General features: G+C 46.3%; 1 protein-coding gene across 2 annotated transcripts in view; it reads right to left on the reverse strand.

Annotated features, from left to right (window-relative positions):
• The window catches only part of UBE2H (ubiquitin conjugating enzyme E2 H), a 103,698-nt gene extending 92,027 nt beyond the window's left edge, over positions 1 to 11,671 (reverse strand). Inside the window, exon 1 of one of the 2 annotated variants that reach the window (XM_029074221.2) lies at positions 11,544 to 11,671. In XM_029074221.2, the coding sequence (XP_028930054.1) occupies positions 11,544 to 11,596 (53 nt within the window). In that variant the 5' untranslated portion in view covers positions 11,597 to 11,671. Of the gene's footprint in view, positions 1 to 7,116; positions 7,302 to 11,543 lie in introns of those variants that run through there. The other variant, XM_029074222.2, reaches the window with a different exon arrangement.
• Between the last annotated feature and the right edge of the window lie 12,616 nt (positions 11,672 to 24,287).

The following is a 24,287-nucleotide window of genomic DNA, read 5'->3' on the forward strand; positions in this document are numbered from 1 at the left end:
CAAAATAATCACATCTCTGTCTCACATGGGGCTCACGGTCTAAGTAGAAGGGAGTACAGGTATTGAATCCCCATTTTACAGATGAGTAAACTGAGGCACAGAGCCCAAGGTCACACAGAAAGCAAGTGGCAGAGCTGGGATAAGAACCCAAGTCCTCTGACTCCCAGGCCCGTGCTCCTTCCACTTGGCCATGCTGCTGCTGCTTCTTGTTATTCATTCATACCCAAAGGAGGAGGAGGAGGAGGAGGATCGTGACATAGTCTCTTGAGTGAAGGACTGGCATAAAGTGGAAAGTGGTCTGCACTATGCCATTCTTCTCATGCCCCCTGGCAGTTATACTCTTGCCAGGGCCGTGGGTGTAACAGGCAGGCCGGGGTTCTTTCCAGTGATAGGAAGAGTAAGTAAGAAAAAGCTGGTTGCAAATGACCATTTGTTACTATGAAAAAAAATACTCTAATGCATCTGACTTTACAAGCCTCATAATTTGTTGTCAAGCAAAGACACCCAATTTATTTACAGATTAAAGTGTTGGGTTGGGCAATATCATACTTATTATCCAGCATGGTTTACGGCAACACTCAATCATTCTCCTTAACCACGTGGCAGCTGTCAACCATGTGCTAACAGCACTTCCGCCAAATTCATTTACTGATGAAAGGTGCCACGGTGGACAGGAGGTAAATTCACCTGATTGCTACGAGTGTCTGGGTTCCCAAAAGACCTGTGAGGAAGGTCCCACTTGAGGGCTTGGTTACTTCTAACCTGACCGTGCCCCTGGTGAATAAAGTCCCTGAGTCTTGGCACCAACTGGAAGGCAAGAGAGGTGTGCAGCGGGCCCCTCGGCCCCTTCTACTCCAGGCTCTGCTGTGACGATCACAACTGGGGGAAATGAAGCAAGGCCTGCACTCTTCGACGACATCCTGGTCCTGGAAGGGATGCTAATGTACTTCATGGCTCCCTGGGCCCCTACAATTTGGGTGCCTGGGGACTACTGAAGTACATGCTTGAAGGTCCCATGGAATGTTTTTTGTTGTTTGGGTGGGGGAGGAAGGGAGGACAAAGGAAAAATGGAGGGAAAGGAGCAAGAGCAGTGGGAGAAAGCCACCCCTCAAGACCGTGAGCCCTTTGAGGGCTAAGACTCATGCCTAATTCCCACCCTTGTATTTTTTTATGGTGTTTGCTTAGTACTTACTATGTGCCAGGCACTGTTCTAAGCTGTAGGGTAGATACAAAGTAATCAGGTTGGACACAGTCCATATCCTACATGGGGCTCACAATCTTAATCCCACTGTACAGATGAGGTAACTGGGGCACAGAAAAGTTAAGTGACTTGCCCATGATCACAGATCAGACAAGTGGCGTAATCAAGATTAGAACACAGGACCTTCTGATTCCTAGTGCTCTATCCATCAGGCATGCTGCTTCTCATTTCCACCTCCCAGGATCTAATACAGTGTTTAGCATGTATTAAGTGCTTACTAAAGACCATTATCACTAATATTTCCACCACCACCATGGGATGCCTGGCCTCTGGATTCCTCAGAAGCAGCTTTCTTTGACTGCTCCTTGGAAAAGCAGTAAGGTGGATGGTCACTGGTTAGACATTCCTGCCAATCATGCAGAGGAGACTCTCACTGCAAATAACGTTCCTCATGTAGATTCTGACGGAACTGCTCACGTCTCAGAAAAAACGTGCCACCCTCAGTTTTGCCACCGCCACAATCCAGGAGCCGAGATTACGGATCACCCACGCGGAGCACACTGCACTCGGTTCCCAATCGGAAAGAAACATAAACCAGGTCCAGGTGTTCGTGAACGAGGGCCTGACAAAACTTCCCTCTTGTTAGCCAAGTAAGTTGCCAACAGCAACAAACGGTTAGATTTTGTTAAGTTTTGTCATTTCACACACATAGATACACGCGACACCATATTTAAATACCAAGCACAGTTTCCACCTACCCCAACACATACACACACAAAAACATTTCACAATCGAGGATTATTTCTGACCCTGAGGTGGGATCACCTGGACTTCAAGACTGTATGGAAACGAGGCTCTGGTGATGGCTTAGGAGGGGCCACCCTTTGGCTAGATCAAACTCAGGTTTCCCAAGGGAACACATCTTGAAAATTTTTTCCCATATTTAGCACCAAAAAACTACACGTGTCTCATAGGATAAATGTGGTATAGATATACACACAATGTATACACATGTGAGGATATCACTTAGAAGAACTATCAAATTACTACCAAAGATATACCAACATAGAAAAGATCCATATTTCACAAAAGCAAGTCCAGGGAAGCTCTATAAAAATCTAGATTTTCAGGTTTTTTAAGTAAGCATTTTACAATTTTAAAAAAACCAACTGGTCTTATTGGCACTAGTCTGCTAGGATTCAATCAATTTATAAAGGAGTACACAGTACTCCCAGCCTCACTTTTTGTACATCATTAATATACAGACTGTATGTGCAATAGACTGTAGGCTCCTCTTGTGGGCTGGGACGGAGTCCCAACTCTACTGCTTTGTACTCTCCCAAGAGGCCTGCACACAGTTCTCAGTAAAGAACACTGATTGATTAATGTACAATACCAAATCCTTCCATTTGTGTGAACGGAATCCAAGCTGCTGAAATTAATCTGACAGATCTTTAACTTTGGGCACATTTGTTAAGCCTCAAAATGAATGATCTAAAGCTGATCACCCAGTAGTACACTCGACTCTCATAATAATAATGGTATTTGTTAAGCGCTTACTTTATGTCAAGCCCTGTTCTAAGCACTGAGGTAGATACAAGCTAATTAGGTTGGACATAATTAACTGAAATTATGGACATAAAGAACTGTGGTACAGAAAAGTGAAGTGACTTGCCCAAGGTCGCACAGCAGACAAGGGGCAGAGCTGGGATTAGAACGCAGGTTCTCCTGCCTCCCAGACCTGTGCTCTATCCCCCAGGCTATGCTGCTTCTAGAGCAGCTCTTATACACCCGTGGTGATGTTCTTGAGGAACCTGATGCTGAGGAAAGCTGGTCTTATGGCCCGCACCCCGTGACTGATGCTTCAGGCATGTGCGCAATGGTTTCTTCCAATGCTTCCTCAGTCTACCCAGATAGACCTGCGTGGTCGGAAGAACAGTCAATTCCCTAAAACCGTTCTATCCCCAACACGCAATAAAAACGTACATTATGGAAGAATTGCGGGGACTTTGACAAATGCCTCTGTACACTGTAGGAGTTTAATGATTGTGACCACATTTCAAGTCTCCAATTTAAAGAAAATTTACATTTACTCTCTTCTACCACTATACCGTAGTTCGCACTCTATTAACCAGCTCACTGTGCCTCAGTCTGTCGGGGGCAGGGAACGTGTCTACCAACTCTGTTATATTGTACCTCCTGAGCACTTAGTACCATGGTCTGCACATAGTAAGCACTCCATAAATATGACTGATTTATTCTCCCAGAGCCGACCTCTTGCTCACACCCTCCTCACCACCTGGAACTCCCTATTAGAGAAGTCACAATTCTCCTTCATCTTCTAAACCCATCCTCTAGGAGGTCTTCCCAGAGTCATTCATTCATTCAAGAGTATTGAGCTCTTCCTATGCGCAGAGCACTGGACTAAGCGCTTGGAATGCCAATTTGGCAACAGATAGAGACAATCCCTGCCCCAATGCCGGGCTCACAGTCTAATCGGGGGAGACAGACGGACAAAAGCAAGACAACATAATCACGATAAATAGAATCAAGGGGATGTACACCTCATTAACAAAATAAATAGGAGTAATCTCTAACCTCCCTACTTTATATTCCCCAACTGCTACTTCAGCCCTTCAGTGACACCTAAGCACTTATAGAATCTCAACCTCCCTTAGTATTTATGTAAATATCTTACATACTTTATCATTGTCCCTCTTTATCATTTTCCTAAGTCTGTTTCCCCACGAGACTGTCGACTCCTTGAAGACGGGGGTCATGTCTTCTAGCTCTCCCAAGAATTTAGTTCAGTGTTCTGCGCAAAATAGCTCAATAAATACTATTGATTGATAAGCAAATATTTTAAGAACAATAAGCACGTCACTGTGTTCTGTACCAATTAAACAAATAGCCGGTGTCCCTGTACTAGAGGGACTTGAGAAGCAGCATGGCTCAGTGGAAAGAGCCTGGGCTTGGGAGTCAGAGGTCATGGGTTCAAATCCCGGCTCCACTGGCAGTCAGCTGTGTGACTTTGGGCAAGTCACTTCACTTCTCTGTGCCTGAGTTACCTCATCTGTCAAATGGGGATTAAAACTGTGAATCCCATGTGGGACAACCTGATCACCTTGTATCCCCCAGCGCTTAGCACATAGTAAGCTCTTGACAAATACCACCATTATTATTATTATTACTAAAGGCTGACAACCCAAGACTGAATTTAAGTGCTTCCCCCAATTTCATCCAGCAAATTAGCAGCCGATGGAAAATTAGAACTCTGATCCCCTGAATGACCAGCCTGGTTCAATCTCAATATTGAGATAACCAACTAAAATACCACCCCTACCCCCCACACTCACTCAAACTGCAAGCTGCAGCTCAAAAGCTACCGAATTAAAAGCAACAATACTGCAGGTACACTTTGCAAAAACAAAGCTCAAGTTTCTAGCAAATAAAAACTTTGCTCATTTTCAATTCACCGTTGGGATCATTAAAAAGAATGTTTTCAATGTTCTAGGCAAAACACAATCACTAGACAGAAAATATATCAAAACTGCCAGTCTCTTAAAACATACCTCCATATTATGGGGTTCTTTCTGATTCACAGTAGCTTTTAGGAAAAAAAAATGTTTTCACTGAATAGGTTTTACCCATGGGTCTGTCTTACTAGACGGTAGGAAAAAGACGTTCCAAAGTTGTGAACGCTTGTGCACGTGCAAATCTGCTTAACCAAGATAACCACATGCATGTTATTTTTGTCACCAAAATCTAAGCTGGGAGACAAATTCAGTACACTGAGTTGCCAAATTATTTACTTTGGCTTACAAGAGCTAAATTCTTCCACTTTCAAAATGTTAAATTTTCCATCCCATCACCTAATTAGAACAGAGGCCATAAAAAACAGAAGCCTAGACCCTGGCTGGTTTAGAAGATTTTAGAACTGTCCAATCTTTTGTTAACTCAGACACTCTTCAAGGTTAAATTTTGACAAGATTAACCACAACTGATTAGAAACAAAAAATATTTCCAGTTCTAAAGAAAGTTTTGTAATTCCCTTTTTTGTCTTTCACAAGCTAAACAAAAACAAAACAAAAACAAATGTTTATACAGATGCCCATAGTTACTATAACATCCAAACATTTTCTTTAAAGCACTCTGGGTAAAATTAAAGTGTAATAAAAATGATTTAAGAGGAAGGTAGGAAAAGTGCTGGTCTTATACAAACAGAACAATATAAGGTCTGTTTTCCCAGCAGACAGTGTTTCGGCTATTTTAAAATCTGTGTTGCCGTGGCAGATTTTGGAAACTTCAAAAGCCAAAGGGAAAGATAATGTGGCAGTTGTTAAATCATTTGGTGTAATGAGGAAACACTGCCTCTCGCAGCCACCAGCACCGAAGCTTAGACGAGCAAGGGAAGTTGAGATTTTTGTGTCTTCACACAGAGGTGTAATTCATATGACAAATTCTGCTCTCAAGTCGCCACACTCCCTCTGGAACAAAGGAGAGAGCGTCTCTCAAACTGCTGGAATCTTAAAAAGAAAAAAAAAAATCACCTCTGATCCACGCAGAATATGCTAAGACTCCCCCTCCAGACCTGAGGCTCATTGTGGACAGGGAACTTGTCTAACCAACGCGATTATTCTGTACTCCCCCAAGCGCCTGAAGCAGCAAAGCAGCATGGCCTAGTGGATAGCCCATGGGCTTGGGAGTCAGAAAGACCTGGGTTCCAATCCCAGCTCTGCCACGGGCCTGCTGTGTGACCTTGGGCAAGTCATGTCACTTTTCTGTGCCTCAGTTACCTCACTTGTAAAATGGGGATTCAAGACTGTGAGCCCTTGGTGGGCCAAGGGACTGTGCCCAACTCGATTAGCCTGTATCCACCCCAGTGCTAAGTACGGTGCCTCTCAGAGAGTGAGTGCTTAAATATCACAAAAAAGCGCTTAGCATTCATTCAATCAATCGTATTTATTGAGTGCTTATTGTGTGCAGAGCACCGGACTGAGCGCTCGGGAAGTACAATTCGGCAACAGATAGAGACAATCCCTACCCAACAACGGGCTCACAGTCTAGAAGGGGGGAGCCAGACGACAAAACAAGTAGACAGGCATCAATCGCATTGAAATAAATTCATTCATTCAATTGTATTTATGGAGCGCTTACTGTGTGCAGAGCACTTGTACTGAGCGTTTGGAAAATGCAATTTGGCAAAAGATAGAGACAATCCCTACCCAATAACGGGCTCACAGTCTACAAGGGCAGAGCCAGACGACAAAACAAGTAGACAGGCATCAATCGCATCGAAATAAATTCATTCAATCATATTTATGGAGCGCTTACTGTGTGCAGAGCACCGTACTGAGTGCTTGGAAAGCACAGTTGGGCAACGGGTAGAGACAATCCTGACCCAACAACGGGCTCCCAGTCTAGAAGGGGGAAGCCAGACGACAAAAGTAGACAGGCATCAGCGGCATCAAAATCAATACATAGAAGGGCTCTGCACCCAGGAAGCGCTCAGTAAACACGACTGACGAACGGGCCTTGGAGATTCTTACAATTGAGCAATTGGGGGGGACCCCTTCAGACACCCTGCACCTATTCATTCATTCATTCAATAGTATTTATTGAGCACTTACTATGTGCAGAGCACTGGACTAAGCACTTGGAATGGACAATTCGGCAACAGATAGAGACCATCCCTGCCCAATGACGGGCTCACAGTCTGAGACGGACAAAAACAAGACAACATAATCACGATAAATAGAATCAAGGGGATGTACACCTCATTAACAAAATAAATAGGGAGTAATCCCTAACCTCCCTACTTTGTATTCCCCAACTGCTACTTCAGCCCTTCAGTGACACCTAAGCACTTGTAGAACCTCAACCTCCCTTAGTATTTATGTAAATCTCTTACATACTTTATCATTTTCCTAAATCTCTGTTTCCCCACGAGACTGTCGACTCCTTGAAGATGGGGGTCATGTCTTCTAGCTCTCTCAAGAATTGAGTTCATATATTGGCCTGTCTCGGTGCGGCCACGGGCATCCTCTGGTTTCGGGGGGGGTTCTTTTCTTTTCCCGGGCCCCTCCTCCTGGCCGGGCCCTTCATCCGGCCGGTGTTTGTTTTTAACGGGGTCGGGCCGGGCCTCTCCCCAACCCCCGCCCGTCTCCTCTGTATATAAACAGAGTGTTGTCACAGAGTCTATCAGCTGTTCGGGAGGCTCCGCCCCCTCCCCGTTTCCGGGTAGTAACAGAGCAGCCAATGAGCGGGCGGGAGCTCAGCCTGCGGCCTTTTGCCTGCAGACGCTTTTCCAAAACAAGCAGCTCCGCCGTCGAAGCAGGGGCCGCTGGTTCACAGATATTTTTTTTTTTTGAAATAAAAAAAAAAAGACCGAGCTCAGGCTGTGCAACAGGATGAGAGCCGGAGAGACCCCTTCCCTCCTTTGCACCCCCCTCCTCCTGTCAAGGAAGGCGCAGGAATCGGAGCTCTTGGGTTCCTGCTCCTGGAGGGCAGATCTTCCTTTAAGGTCACCAGTGTCCCGGGCGGTTTGGGGGCAGTCAGGCTGGGTGGGGGGCTCCGGGACCAGCCATCGCGTTGTGCCCGGAGAAAAGAAACACCAAACTGCACCGACCTGACTCTGAAAGCAAACTGTGGCCCTAACCCTGAACGGTGAGAACCGGTGCCCTAAAATGCAAGCTCCTGGCCGGGTGGCGCAGAGGACATTCCAACGAGGCCGAAAGGCGAGGCCAATCGGTTTCCAGGCACTTGGGGAGGTTTGCACAACACTCAGCAAGGCGATCGGGGAGGGAAACAATGAATGAGTCAGAGTTTCTGAGCCTAATCGCCGGGCCGATTATTTAGTGCATCGGTGCAAAACATTCACTCCCCGCATAACTTGGGAGTCGGATCTCCTCCTACCTCCCGCACCATTCGGGGCAGAGAAGAAATAGCCCCAACTCAAAAGAGTAAGCCAGAAGGACTGTCTCCGTGAACCTGTCGGGGCAGGGGGAAAGCGGCGGCCACAGTAGTTTCTGGTTTCTCTTCTCTCCCTGACCGCCCCCCAACCCCCCGCCCCGCCGCTCGAGGATTGCATAGGTTCCTGCCGGGCTGTAAATCAAGCGAGCAGAAATATGCACAAGAAGGCATCCAAAGATGGGCTGGAAAGGTATATTTCCACGAAAAGCGCTGCAAAAACCGGCAAGGGAGAGTGGGGGGCAAGAAGCAAAAACATTCCTTCAGACCTGCCCCTTCGGTCTCCTCTCCACCATCTTTCCTTTCCAACGCCCTCCTCACCGTCCCCCCCACCACATGACACTTATTTTAGGAGACGGTTTTCATCTGAAGCTCAATAAATAGGGTAGATCATTTACACTCAGAAATTAGTGGCTCAGCTTGGGCCTACTCATTTGAATTCATCCGAGAAAGGAGCAGGCCACAGACAAATCCCACAGACACACACAAAAAGACAAGGAGGAAGAGACGCAGGCTTCTGATAAATACAACTTCCCAAATGTGCTGTCCTAAATTTAAAAAAAAAACAACAACCCACAAATTAAAAGCAAAGACAATCCTTGGCTTTTAAGGCATCACAACGTTATAATGACCACAATACAAGAGGGCTATGGTTTAAAAGCCCTTCTGCTTTCTTTTGTCAGAAAGAGTGAAGGGGGGGAGGAAGGGAAAGGCATCTTTGCCTGCCTTTATCTACTACTGAAAATAAGCCACCAAATGAATCCACTTCAGGGGAAAGAAGAAAAATACCCTGCTTTTCTTTGTCTGCACCCCATCCCCCTTTTCTCGACATAACCCCTCACTCTGACACACACCCCCAAATGCTGTAACCATTCTGGATGCCACAACTACTAAATGAACAAAAGGCATAGGATAGGGAAGGCATCAGGTCATATTGGGCCTTAACCCTTATGCCAAGCTTTTAATATTATACATGTTTACACTTTGAGAAATGTGACCGCGTGAAATAGCTAAGGTTGCCCCCCCCCCACCTCCTATTAAAACACTGGTTGAAAATTTGCATCAGTCTGGCAGTAACACTAAGTCCAAGATAAAAATAGCTCAGGTTCTGCCACCAGTGTCATTTCCTATTTTCTAAACACGACTAAAAATCAGATGCTGCTTTGTTTTAACACACACACACATCCAGTTACAAGTTGTGCTACAACCTCATGAAATGCCACCAACATTACTGGTTATCATCACATACACATTTCTTTCCCCCTTCTCCTCCCTCCGCCCGCAACATGTAAAAATTGGCTTGGTTTACCTTTTTCTCTAGAAATAAAATCAGATTTGTTCATGGATTCCCACCTCCCTGTCCACCTCCGCCCCCTAAAAAAAGAGATGCTCCAAATGTCCCCCAACCCCCAATTTGAGTTCCTCTGACTCCTAATCCTTAAAAAAAAAATTCTAGGTGAGATGAAAAACACCTTGGAGATCCTTAAAAAACATTTAAGTATAATCTGTTTGGTTGCCAACCACCTTCCCTATCCCCCCACTTCCAAATCTCAAAACACAAAACTACTGAAAACTCGGGCACTGATTCCCTAACTGAATTTTCAAAAGTATTTTCCATGATACACAAAAGTACCCACTCAAAAATAGTAAAAAAATAAGACGACGACGACTGAATCCTTTAGGAGAATCCAGCCAAACAGTTGAGTTATATAAATAAAACTCTGCAACAAGGAAGGTGGGGGGGGGGGGGGGGTAGGGAGAAAGAGGAGGTTGGAGAAAAATGGGAATAAACTGCACTTTTCAACTACGGTTCACCCCATTTTATCCCCAAGACTTGGTATTGAGGGAATCTGGCTCATCTCCATGCCCCATCTCCCAGTAAATAACCCCTCAAAAATATCTCTGGTTTTGCCATGGGAACCTTCGCGAATTTCTCTGGCTGAAGTCCTTCAGTAAATCATAACTATTAAAAAAGGCCGTGTCTGCACGGCTCTTGTTAAATCCTATTTCCCCAGTTTAACTCTTATTAAATCCTATTTCCCCAGTCTCTCCTCCAACCCAAGGGCCCAAGCCTACATCCCTAGGGAAGGGAATGAGTGAGTGAAGATGCCTATCAGGTGGGGATTTGAGGGAGGGAAAGGGGTGTCACTTGGGAGGATGGGGGCGATTATTTTCCTGTCTTTCGCCTAGTGGGGTGCAGGACTGTTTTGGCAGAGGGCTCCCTTTTTTTTTTAAACCCCTCTTTCCCCCCTGTCACCTTCTGGAGAGGAGGGTGGTTTGGTGGCCAGGACAGCCCCGTCACCAAGGTCTAAGGGAGGGATACATTAGTGGGGTCCTCCCAGGGACAGAGGGAAGTTTAGTGCTGGGGGAAGGGAAGCTTGCCTGGAGAACATAAAGGGATTTTGTAGAGGTAGAGAAGCAGAGTGGCTCAGTGGAAAGATCCCTTGTTGGGAATGAGGGGTCATGGGTTCAAATCCCGGATCTGCCGCCTGCCGGCGGTGTGACTTTGGACCAGTCACTTCTCTGGGCCTCAGTTCCCCCCTCTGGAAAATGGGGATGAAGACTGCCGACCCCACGTGGGACAACCTTGTATTCCCCCAGCGCTTAGAACAGTGCCTGGCACATAGTAAGCGCTTAACGAATACCCCCATTATTATTAGGTGAGCAGGTGGGGGAGAAGAGACCTGAGGAAGGGGAGGTAAGTACGGTTAACGACGGTGTAAAAACATTCAGGTGGAGAGGGGAGGGGAGGCTTCCTTAATGGGGAACATAAAGGGATTTTGTGTAGGTGAGCAGAAGGGGAGGGCAGCGGGGGAAGGACCTGAGGAAGGGGAGGTAAGTACGGTTACGACGGTGTAAAAATATTCAGGTGGAGATGGGGGGGGGGGTTCTTAATGGGGAAGAGGTAGGGGGGTGGAAAGGAAGGAAAAAAAGCCTGGATAATACAGTTGGGAGAGGAAGAAAAGGGGGGAGGCTGAAGGGAAGAGCAAAAAGGGGGTAAAGAGGTATTGGGGGGGTGGAAAGAAAGAAAAAAAAGCCTGGATAATACAGTTGGGAGAGGAAGAAAGGGGGGGGCCTGAAGGGAGGAGCAAAAAGGGCGTAAAGAGATGAACATTAGGGGAAAGGGGAGCACGACATGGGGGGGGGGTTGGATATCAGGGGCTATTCAGGGGGCTGGTTAACGGCCCCTGGGGGTGGGCGGATCTTGGGGATTGCTCCAAGGGGGTGAAGAAAAATCCTAATCATCGTGAGTGCGGAGCGGGGGGTCGAGGGAGGCTGGAGGGGGGTCAGAGCGCACGGGGGGCGGTCCCGGGCCCGTCCCGGAGGAGGGGGGTCCCCCGCCCGGCCCCGGGGTCCCCTCCGCCAAGGATACAGCTTGACCACGTCCGTGTCCATCCGCCTCTTGCCCGGGCTGGGGGATGACATGGTGGTGCCGGTGCCGCCGCCGCCGCCGCCGCCTCTGTCTCTCCGTCGCCTGCTCCTCCTCCTCGTCGTCGTCGTCGTCGTCGTCGTCGTCGGGCCGCCTGTCACGGGGCCCGGGCCCCGGCGCGGAGGAGCCCGCGCCCGCCCCGGCGGCTCCTTCCTCCTCCTCCGCCCCCCGGGGGCTCGGGGCGGGGAGGGGGACACGCCGGGCCCCGTGCGGCGGCGGCGGCGGAGTGTGCGGCGGAGTGTGCGGCGGAGAGTCCCGCGCTCCCGTCCCCTCGGGCGGCCCCTCTCCTCAGCCGCTCGCTCCTTCGCCGCTCCGCCGGCCGCCTCTCTCCCGCAGCCTCGCTCTGGGCGCCGTGACGTCACCCCTCAGTGACGTCACTGGGAGAGGGGGCGGGGCGGCCGTGGCGGCGGCTGCCCGGAGGCTGCTGGGAGTTGTAGTTCTCCTTTCTCTCCCCCCGCCCCCCCCCCCCCCCCACCCACCCCCCCACCCCACCTGGGCCTCGCCGGCCGCCGGGCAGCAATCAGGACAATAGCATCCCTTCATTCCACCCTATCGATCGAGCGCTTCCTCTTCCTTTATTCAGTCAATCGTGTTGATTGACCGCTTACTCCTCCTTCCTTCATTCAATCAATCGTATTGATTGATCGCTGACTCTTCCTTCGTTCAATCAATCGTATTGATTGATCGCTGACTCGTCCTTCGTTCATTCAGTCGTCTTGATTGACCGATTACTCCTCCTTCCTTCATTCAGTCAATCGTATTGATTGATCGCTGACTCTTCCTTCATTCAATCAATCGTATTGATTGATCGCTGACTCTTCCTTCATTCAATCAATCGTATTGATTGATCGCTTACTCGTCCTTCGTTCATTCAGTCGTCTTGATTGACCGATTACTCCTCCTTCCTTCATTCAGTCAATCGTATTGATTGATCGCTGACTCTTCCTTCGTTCAATCAATCGTATTGATTGATCGCTGACTCTTCCTTCATTCAATCAATCGTATTGATTGATCGCTTACTCGTCCTTCGTTCATTCAGTCGTCTTGATTGACCGATTACTCCTCCTTCCTTCATTCAGTCAATCGTATTGATTGATCGCTGACTCTTCCTTCGTTCAATCAATCGTATTGATTGATCGCTGACTCTTCCTTCATTCAATCAATCGTATTGATTGATCGCTTACTCGTCCTTCGTTCAATCAATCGTATTGATTGATCGCTTACTCGTCCTTCGTTCATTCAGTCGTCTTGATTGAGTGCTTATTCTTCCTTCATTCATTCAATCGTATTGATTGACCGCTTACTCCTTCCTTCATTCAATCAATCGTATTGATTGATCGCTTACTCTTCCTTCATTCATTCAATCATATTGATTGATCGTTTACTCTTCCTTCGTTCATTCAGTCGTCTTGATTGAGTGCTTATTCTTCCTTCATTCATTCAATCAATCGTATTGATTGATCGCTTACTCTTCCTTCATTCAATCAATCGTATTAATTGATCGCTTACTCTTCCTTCGTTCATTCAGTCGTCTAGATTGAGTGCTTATTCTTCCTTCATTCAATCAATCGTATTGATTGATCGCTTACTCTTCCTTCATTCATTCAATCATATTGATTGATCGTTTACTCTTCCTTCGTTCATTCAGTCGTCTTGATTGAGTGCTTATTCTTCCTTCATTCATTCAATCAATCGTATTGATTGATCGCTTACTCTTCCTTCATTCAATCAATCGTATTAATTGATCGCTTACGCTTCCTTCGTTCATTCAGTCGTCTAGATTGAGTGCTTATTCTTCCTTCATTCAATCAATCGTATTGATTGATCGCTTACTCTTCCTTCATTCATTCAATCATATTGATTGATCGTTTACTCTTCCTTCGTTCATTCAGTCGTCTTGATTGAGTGCTTACTCCTTCCTTCATTCAATCATTCGTATTGATTGATCGCTTACTCTTCCTTGGTACATTCAGTCATCTTGATTGAGTGCTTACTCTTCCTTCCTTCATTCATTCAATCGTATTGATTGACTGCTTACTCCTCCTTCCTTCATTCAATCAATTGTATTACTCTTCCTTCGTTCATTCAGTCGTCTTGATTAAGTGCTTACTCCTCCTTCCTTCATTCAATCAATCGTATTGATTGATCACTTACTCTTCCTCCATTCAATCAATCGTATTGATTGATCGCTTACTCTTCCTTGGTTCATTCAGTCGTCTTGATTGAGTGCTTACTCTTCCTTCATTCATTCAATCGTATTGATTGACTGCTTACTCCTCCTTCCTTCATTCAATCAATCGTATTACTATTCCTTCATTCATTCAGTCGTATTGATTGATCGCTTACTCTTCCTTCGTTCATTCAGTCGTCTTGATTGAGTGCTTATTCCTTCCTTCCTTCATTCAATCAATCGTATTACTATTCCTTCATTCATTCAGTCGTATTGATTGATCGCTTACTCTCCCTTCGTTCATTCAGTCGTCTTGATTGAGTGCTTATTCCTTCCTTCATTCATTCAATCATATTGATTGACCGCTTACTCCTCCTTCCTTCATTCATTCAATCATATTGATTGATCGCTTACTCTTCATTCATTCAATCATATTGATTGATTGCTTACTCTTCATTCAGTTGTATTGATTGAGTGCCTACTCTTCCTTCTTTCATTCAGTCAATCGTATTGATTCATCGCTTACTCTTCCTTCATTCATTCAATCATATTGATTGACCGCATACTCTTCATTCATTCAATCATATTGATTGACCACATACTCTTCCTTCCTTCATTCATTCAATCGTATTGATTGACCGCTTACTCTTCCTTCATTCATTCATTCAATCGTATTGATTGACCGCTTATCTTCATTCATTCATTCAATCGTATTGATCGACCGCATATTCTTCCTTCCTTCATTCAATCGTATTGATTGATCGCTTACTATTTATTCATTAATTCATTCAATCGTATTGATTGATTGCTTACTCTTCCTTCCCTCCTTCATTCAATCATATTGATTGACCGCTTACTCTTCATTCAATCGTACTGATTCAGCGCTTACTTTTCATTCATTCAATCGTATTGATTGACTGCTTACTCTTCATTCATTCAATTGTATTGATTGACCGCTTACTCTTCATTCATTCATTAAATCGCATTGATTGACCGCTTACTCATCATTCATTCATTCAATCGTATTGATTGACCGCTTACCCTTCATTCATTCATTCAATCGTATTGATTGACTGCTTACTCTTCCTTCATTCAATCGTATTGACTGAGCGCTTCCTAGGTGCAAAGCACTGGACTGAGCGCCTGGAAGGGACAATCTGGCAACAGATTCATTCAATAGGATTTATTGAGCACTTCCTAGGTGCAGAGCACTGGACTGAGCGCTTGGAAGGGACAGTCCGGCAGCAGATTCATTCAATAGTATTTACTGAGCGCTTACTAGGTGCAGAGCACTGGACTGAGCCCTTGGAAAGGAAAATTGGGCAGCAGATTCATTCAATAGTATACTGGACTGAGCGCTTGGAAGGGACAGTCCGGCAGCAGATTAATTCAATAGTATTTATTGAGCGCTTACTAGGTGCAAAGCACTGGACTAATAATAAAAATGTTGGTATTTGTAAAGCGCTTACTATGTGCCAAGCTCTGTTCTAAGCGCTGGGGTAGATACAAGGTAGGCTCACAGTCTTCATCCCCCTTTTACAGATGAGGTAACTGAGGCACAGAGAAGTGAAGTGACTCGTCCAAGGTCACACAGCTGACAAGCGGCAGAGTCAGGATTCAAACCCATGACCTCTGACTCCCAACAAGGGATCCTTCCACTGAGCCACTCTGCTTCGTGTACTAAGCGCTTACTAAGTGCTTAGCATTGTATGAAGTGCTTAGAGACCATCCCTGCCCAACAACAGACTCACAATCTAAACGGGGAAGGCAGCAAAACAAAACACGCAATGAGAAGAATCGGAAATGAATAGACGCTGGTGACTTGGGACCCTCAGAGAGCTTGGCACTTGCTCTTGTCATTTGTTCTTCACCAATCAATTATCTATATTGCACACCTACTGCACCCAGGGCACTGTGCCGAATGATGGGGATTCAGAGAAGAGCAGCAGCATGGCTCAATGGAAAGAGCCCGGGCTTGGGAGTCGGAGGTCATGGGTTCGACTCCCGGCTCTGCCATTTGTCAGCTGTGTGACTGTGGGCAAGTCACTTAACTTCTCTGGGCCTCAGTTACCTCATCTAGAAAATGGGGATTAAGACTGTGAGCCTCACGTGGGACAACCTGATTACCCTGTATCTACCCCAGTTCTTAGAACAGTGCTCTGCACATAGTAAGCGCTTAACAAATACCAACATTATTATTATTATTATGGGGAGGGAACAATAGAATCAGTGCTCAGGATCCCTGCCCTTAAGGTGTTCACAGTCTTCCAAGAGAGGTAAGCACCAAAATCATTTACAGTTAAGGAGAAATAAAAAGGGGGAGAGGGGGATATATGCATGTGTTAATGTTCATCTAATAGGGTAAGTAAGTGCTAAGAGAGGTTGAAAGTACTTTTTAAGTGCTTAGGTAGGGTGGAAATGCCAAAGGGACTGGGGGATTATAAATTAATCGGGGAAAACTTCCTGGAAGAGACGTGATTTCCAAAGGACTTTGAAGATGAGGAGACAGGTGAACCGTTGGATCCAAAAGGGGAAGGAATTCAAGGCAGAGGAGAAGATTTGTACAAGTGGTTGGCAGCTGGAGAGAAGAGAAGGAGGTACAGTGAATAGGTTTGTTGGAAAGGAGCAAAAATATACGAGCTGGGATGTAGTGTGGCTCAGTGGAAAGAGCACGGGCTTTGGAGTCAGAGGTCATGAGTTCGAATCCCAGCTCTGCCGCTTGTCAGCTGTGTGACTGTGGGCAAGTCACTTAACTTCTCTGGGCCTCAGTTACCTCATCTGTAAAATAGGGATTAAGACTGTGAGCCCCACGTGGGACAACCTGACTCCCCTGTGTCTACCCCAGCGCTTAGAACAGTGCTCTGCACATAGTAAGCGCTTAACAAATACCAACATTATTATTATTATTAGTGGGAAAGAGAGTGGATTAGGAGGAGGAAGGAAGCTGATTGAGTCCCTGAAGCCAATGTTCTGGAGTTTCTGAGAAGTGGGGACACTTGAGCAGAGCAGCACTTTAGAAAAATGATCCAGGCAGCAAAGCGAAGTTTGGAAGGGAGAAGGGAGAGACAGGTGGAGGGAGTAGCGCTGAGAAGCAGCGTAATGATAATAATGTTGGTATTTGTTAAGCGCTTACTACGTGCAGAACACTGTTCTAAGCGCTGGGGTAGATACAGGGGAATCAGGTTGTCCCATGTGAAGCTCACAGTCTTCATCACCATTTTACAGATGAGGTCACTGAGGCACAGAGAAGTGAAGTGACTTGTCCACAGTCACACAGCTGACAAGTGGCAGAGCCGGAATTCGAACCCATGACCTCTGACTCACAAGCCTGGGCTCCTTCCACTAAGCCACGCTGCTTCCCCTAATAATAATAATTATGGTTTTTGATAAGCGCTTACTACGTGCCAGGCACTGTACTAAATGCTAGGGAAGATACAAGCTAATCAGGTTGGACACCGTCTATGTCCCACGAGGGCTCCACAGTCTCAGTCCCCATTTTACAGATGATGTAACTGAGGCACAGAGAAGTAAAGTGACTTGCCCAAAGTCACACAACAGAGAAGTGGCAGAGCCAGGATAATAATAATAATAATAATAATAATAATAATGTTGGTATTTGTTAAGCGCTTACTATGTGCCGAGCACTGTTCTAAGCGCTGGGGTAGACATAGGGGAATCAGGTTGTCCCACGTGGGGCTCACAGTCTTAATCCCCATTTTACAGATGAGGGAACTGAGGCACAGAGAAGTTAAGTGACTTGCCCACAGTCACACAGCCGACAAGTGGCAGAGCTGGGATTCGAACTCATGAGCCCTGACTCCAAAGCCCGTGCTCTTTCCACTGAGCCATGCTGCTTCTCTAGATAAGAACCCAAGACCTTCTGACTACCAAGTCCGTGACATTCATTCATTCAATAGTATTTATTGAGCACTTACTATGTGCAGAGCACTGTACTAAGTGCTTGGAATGTACAATTCGGCAACAGATAGAGACCGTCCCTGCCCAATGATGGGCTCAGTCTATTTATCTTGATTCTATTTATCTTGATTGTATTTATTGCCATTGTTCTTGTCTGTCCGTCTTTCCCCATTAGACTGTAAGCCCATCAAAGGGCAGGGACTGTCTCTATCTGTTACCAATTTGTATAGTCCAAGCGCTTAGTACACTGCTCTGCACGTAGTAAGCACTCAATAAATACTATTCAATTGAATGAATAAACAGGGGTGACAGACAGCAAAGCAAAACAGAACAAAGCAAAACAACATCATCAAGATAAATAGAATTGTGACTTTTTTTTAAAGCTAAAAACACAAATCTCTAAAATCTCTAGCCAACCTGAAACGAGGAGTGCCCACGAGGGGGTTTATTAATAAGAATAATGAATTTGTTAGGTGCTTACTATGTGCTAAGCATTGTGCTAAGCACTGGGGTAGATACAAGTTTATCAGGTCGGAGACAGTCCCTAGCCCACATGGGGCTGAGACTCTTAAACCCCCATTTTACGAATGAGGGAATAGAGGCCCAGAGAAGTGAAGTGACTTGCCCAAGGTCACACAGCAGACAGGTGGCAGAGCCGGGATTAGAACCCAAGTCCTTCTGACTCCCTAAGCCACGCTGCTTTAAACTTCCTGGCCTCTAAATCAACTAGACTTGCAACAAAAAATGAGTACTTTCATAAGAAGCGTGGCACAGTGGAGAGAGCGCAGGCTTGGGAGTATTTCTATTATTATTACCCTTCTCCCCCAAATCTATGGACTTGGAGATTCTCTCCGTGACCCCAAAGCAGCCCAGAGCTCCCGAGCACGTTCAAACAAGGTTGTTTCCGTCCCCGCTACTCAGTGCGCTGGACAAGAGGGAGACGGGGATGTTAGGTTGGAGCGGAAAAGATTTAATCCAGGGCCGAAAGAGCAATTTACCTTGCCAAGCCATTAATCATTCAGTCAGTCAGTAGTATTTATTGAGCTCTTACCCTGTGCAGAACACTGTACTAAACATTTGGTAAAGTATAATACAATAGAGTTTATAGACGTGATCCCTGCCCATGAGGAGCTTTCTTTCAGTGTACAAGGGGAGACAGACATTTAACTCAATTACAGATAGGGGAAATGGCAGGGAAAAAGGAAATGAAAATGAGGAGGGAAGTGTATCTTACCCATTCCTGTTCCGGAGTACACCTGTGAGTTGCCTGAAATGCACTCAGGACTGCAGGGAGTGCCGGTCCCCCGTCAACAACCCTAAGCTCAAAAACTCAATACGGGGCCAGTTTCGGACATTTTGCCACTCTGAGGGCCCTCTGCCAGGGTCCCTTTCAAGTTATCCCGTCATGCTGTGCGTGGACAGGGCACAGGGTAATAGTGTCACAGGCAACGTTTTGCAGATTTGTGCTCTATGGCCACCCCTAGACAGAACATGCCAACCAGCACGCCTCCGAGACCTCTACTTACTCCTAGCTAAAGAATGACCTGCGTCCCACAGCCTTCATTAGGAAGGGCAGAGATACAGCCATCTTTGAGATGTCCAGCAGCAGCCATCTTAGAGAAGAGCTGGGGTCCACCCTATTTGGAAGGTTCCACATGGCCGCCAATCCAAACCCTATTTGGAGGGTCTCAATCAATCAATCATATTTACTGAGTGGAGACCACTGTACTAAATGCTCGAGAGAGTAAAGTGCAACAGAATTAGCAGGGACGTCCCATGCCCACAAGGAGCATGCAGTCTAGAAAGGGAGACAAACATTAATATAGATACATACATAGATACTATGGATCTGTACACAAGTACCCTGGGGTCTAGACTGGGGTGAATATCAAGTGCTTAAAGGATAAAGATGCAAATGGGTGACACAGAAGGGAGAGGGAGTAAAGGAAACTATGAACCCCACGTGGGACAACCTGATTACCTCGTATCTACCCCAGCGCTTAGAACAGCGCTTGGCACATAGTAAGCACTTACCAAATGCCATCATTATTATTAAGGAGGGTTTAATTGAGGAAAGTCTCTTGGAGGAGATGTGATTTTCCCCATGTCTAGTTCCTGCCTGTGACTCCCAGAGGTGACAGATTGTCTTGTATTGCACCTGAACTCAAACACGCTCAGGTGCCCGGTGAGTATATCATAAGCACTGAAGCTGGGGAGAAACACACACACTCTTAGATGAAAGGGAGTGAAAGACTGACCATACCAGCCCATCTTCCACTCACACCCCTCGTGGAAAATGCATGGGCCTGGGAGTCAGGGGACCTGGATTCTAATCCCAGCTCTGCCACTTCCCTGCTGTGTGACCTTGTATCTGTCACTTCATGTCTCTGGGCTACAGCTCCTCAATGGCCAAAAGGGGATTCAATACCCTCTCTCCCCTCTATTTAGACTGTGAGCCCCATGTGGGACAGAAACTGTTTCCAACCTGATTATCAGGTAGCTACTACAGTGCTCGACATAGAGTAAGCCCTTAAGAAATGCCGCAACTAATAGTAATTATTATTTGCCACTGCACAGCTGAGAGTCCACTTACTGAATTTAGTACAGGGTAGGGAATGGGGAAACAGAGTTAGGCCAGAGTTACAAAATCTCTAGTCATAACCCTGGCTTGATATATTCCCTAGGACAGGGACTGTGATCAACCTGATTACCTCGTATCTACCCAGTGCTTAGTACAGTGCTGGGGACAGCGTAACTGCTCAATAAATACTATAATTATTATGTACCAGCTAGGACCCTAGCTGGAAAGGTTCAATAACCACTGCCTCCACCATCACATGTCCTCTTTTCTGTCCCTGTGACTCAGTTTCCTCATTTTTTTTTAAATTGGGAGGCTAGCCCCACCCCCTTCCTGGTCTTCTTCAGAGAGGGAGCGGGTGAGTAAAGTCATCTGTGCTAAAGACTCTGCTCTCCTTGGGTGGCAGGTGTGTTAACCATCTGGGGGCCTCTTGGGGGCAGAGATTCAGTCTCAGTTCCACCTGAGAACCGGCCCCAGGCAGTATGTACAACCATGGGAAATAAGGAAGCTTTCGAAACATTCATAACAGAAGAAAATCGAGGGGGGAAGGAGGAGATCCAGGAATGATATCATCCTATGGTCTGTTCCTCTCTCCAAGGGCACATAGAATATAGGCAGGTTTCATAGAAACCCATCCTGGCCGGTTATGATTGTGCTTTCCCACTGACTGATTGATGGATTTGATTCTGAATCCTTTACCTTCTACTTGGAAAATAGCATCACCTCCTACCCGCACCTGCAGGGGCCGGGGGGCAAACTTTGAGTGTCGTCACGAATCACGGGGTGTTGCATTGACTCTCTCCCTTAGAGCGATCCTTGAGGGCTTCCATCTCTGACCTCTGGGGAGTTCCTGAATCAATGGAGGGTATTTACTGAGCGCCGAATGTTAGTGTGCAGAGCACTGAAATAAGTGCTTGGGACAGTATGTTTCAACAGAATCGGAAGGCACGATCCATGCCTGCAAGGAGCTTACCGTCTACAAAGGACAATAGATATTAAAATAAATTATGGAGAGTCGATCAGTGGCATTTACTGAGTGCCTCCTGGGTGCAGAGCACTGTACTAAGCACTTGGGAGAGTACGATACAACTGAGTCGGTAGGCATGTTCCCTGACCACAAGGAGTTTGCAGTCATCACAGCACTTATGTACAGATCTGTAATTCATTTATTTATATTAATGTCTGCCTCTCCCTCTAGATTGTCAGCTCATTGTGTGCAGGGAGCGTGTCTGCCAATTAATAATGATTTGCTCTGCACACAGTAAGTGCTCAATAAATACGTTTGATTTATTGTTTTTTTAAGTGGTATGTTTTTAAGTGCTTACTGTGTGCCAGACATTGTTCTAAGCGCTGAGGTAGTTACAAGCTAATCAGGTTGGACCCAGTCCCTGTCCCATATGGGTCTCACAATCTTAACCCCCATTTTTCAGATGAGGTAACTGAGGCACGGAGAAGTGAAGTGACATGCCCAAGGGCACACAGTAGACAAGTGGTGGAGTCAGGATTAGAACCCAGGTCTTTCTGACTGACTGATTGATCTACAGGAGGATCGAGCGGTCTAGAGGTATCAATTGGGGAAATAGTAGCATGTAAGGATATTTACTTAAGGGATGGGGGGGAGAATCAAAGTTCCACATAACTCTCCACCAATTTCACAAAGTGCCTGCAGTTCATCCCTGGACCCCTCAACCCCCAGGGCTCTGCCCCATTTCCTTTCAGATCTGAAGATTGTAATCAGTCCACCACAATGTTTAAGCCCCTATAGTCCACCTCTTCACTGCTCTCCCTTCCCCAGCCTCTCCTCCTTCAGTCCACTCTCCGTACTTCTGACCGGATCATCTGCCTGAAACATCTCCCCTCCTCTTGAAACCCTCCATTGGTCACTCACTGACCTCCATGACAAACCAAAATTCCTAACCAGATTCCTAACCAGTGGCTTCGAGGCTCTCCATCAGTGATCTCCACCTTATTTATTGGCTTCCCTCACCCCCTCGTCCTCTTCCCACACTCTTCAATCCTCTCAGGTTCACCTCCTAGTCATCTTGCTAGTCTCTGGCCACTTGTTCATATTGTCTCCAGAGTCAGAACTCCCTTGCGCCCGTAGCAATCGGACCTTAGTCCTCCCCACCTTCCATGCCCTGTTAAAATTCCTCTTTCATTCATCAAATTTTATTTATTGAGCACTTACTTTGTGCAAAGTATTGTACTAAATGTTTGTACTCGACCCTCAACCCCATAGCACTTACGTAAATATCTTTATTTATTATGAATTATTTATATTAATGTCTGTCTCCCCCTCTTGGACTGTAAAATTGTCAAGGGCAGGGCATGCATCTGTTGTACTGTACTCTCTAAAGTGTTTAATACAGTGCTTTGCATAGAGTAAATACCATTGACTGATTGATTGATTGATTGATTGATTGATTCATGGGCCCCAGGATGCTACAAAAGGAATGGACCGGAAGATCAGCTGGACTTGGACGGAATCCTTGGAATAAATCGGGGGAAATGCACCTTGGTATCTTCCTCGTGGATGTGGTCGGGTCCCTCCTTTCAGAGCCGCTTTAACTTCTGAGGTCTGACTGCCCAGCAGAAGGATTTGGGGGGACCCTAGATGGAGGATGCCCAGGTAGATGCCCCTCTCCCAGAGTTGGGGTCCTAAAGGATGCAGCAGGGCTGAGGGTGTGGGAACCCTGGCATTTGAGTATTCATTCAATCATATTTCAATCATATTTATTGAGCGCTTACTGTGCAGAGCACTGTACTAAGGGCTTGGGGGAATACAAACCAGCAACAAGCAGACACATTCCCTGCCCACAACGAGCTTACAATCTAGAGCATTCCGGTCCAGGGGTGCAATCCAAAGGCTCCAATCCTGCTGCTGCTGAAAGGGCATTGGCATGTAGAGAAAACAGATTAGACTAGCAAGGCATCACCAGTTTTCCCCTTTCCTCTCCACTGGTACCAGGCAAGGAGGAGTTGGGCTGTGGTTGGAAAGAAGGAGAGGCTATTTGTCGTGTTGGGTGAGGTTCAAGTCACTGCTCTCATCAGCCATTTCAGGCCTTTTTACGAGTAAGAAGGGCACTTGGAATCTGTACCCCATAAGCCCTTGATACCCTACCTCCAAGCACTTACATCCATATCCTCATACTCTACTGCTTCTCCTAATTGTAATGTATTTTAATATCTCTCTCCCCCACTAGACAGTAAGCTCCTTCAAGGCCTCTCCCAAGCAATTAATACAGTGTTCTACACACAGTAAGCAGTTAATAAATACCACTGATGTTGGGTGGACAGTGAAATCTTCTGACTGAAGAAGAGAACGCAGTCTCGCAACCCAAGGGAGCAGTAATGCCCAAGTTCCACATTTAATCACAGCTCAGCAAAGGAAAGGAACGGATGCCCCCCAGGGTGTAGGGCAGACGCAGGAAAAATATGCAAAATCATGGCTCCTCCCGGCAGTGTCAATACCCTCCCTCCTCTTCCCTTTTCCTGCCTGCCCACCTCCCCACCCCAATCTCCCCTAGCTTGCTCTCTAAAAGAAAGTATTTGTTAGGTGCTTACAATGTGCCAGCCACTGTACTAAGCACTAGAGACCACCTGGTCATAGTGGAAAAATATCTCCATCCTATGAGAGAGGATTTTCTTGGTCCATCTAATGACTCATTCAACTTTGGACTCTGAGGCAGTGAACATTCCCCCTTCCCATCTGCAGAAGGTCCAGAGGCTCTGGAAAATGGTTGCCTTTGGCTGTGAGATTCCTGATGACAACACGCCTAGGCACATTTCGTCTGTTCCTGCCCAAAGAAGCTGGCACAGCAGGATTTAATTTCATTATAGGAGCACAAAGTTGACTTTAACTTCAGTTCCCCGTGTTTCAGTACTTCAAGATGTCAATAATTTACCTTAAGACAACAGCGGGGTTGGGGATTGAGAGCGAGAGGGATTTTGTGTGTGTGTGTGTGTGTACGTACACATGTGCGTGACTGAGCATGGCCGAGCGGACCCTGTGGCTGGTGAT

The sequence above is a fragment of the Ornithorhynchus anatinus genome, chromosome 10 (assembly GCF_004115215.2).
Source record: "Ornithorhynchus anatinus isolate Pmale09 chromosome 10, mOrnAna1.pri.v4, whole genome shotgun sequence".
Lineage (NCBI taxonomy): Eukaryota > Metazoa > Chordata > Mammalia > Monotremata > Ornithorhynchidae > Ornithorhynchus > Ornithorhynchus anatinus.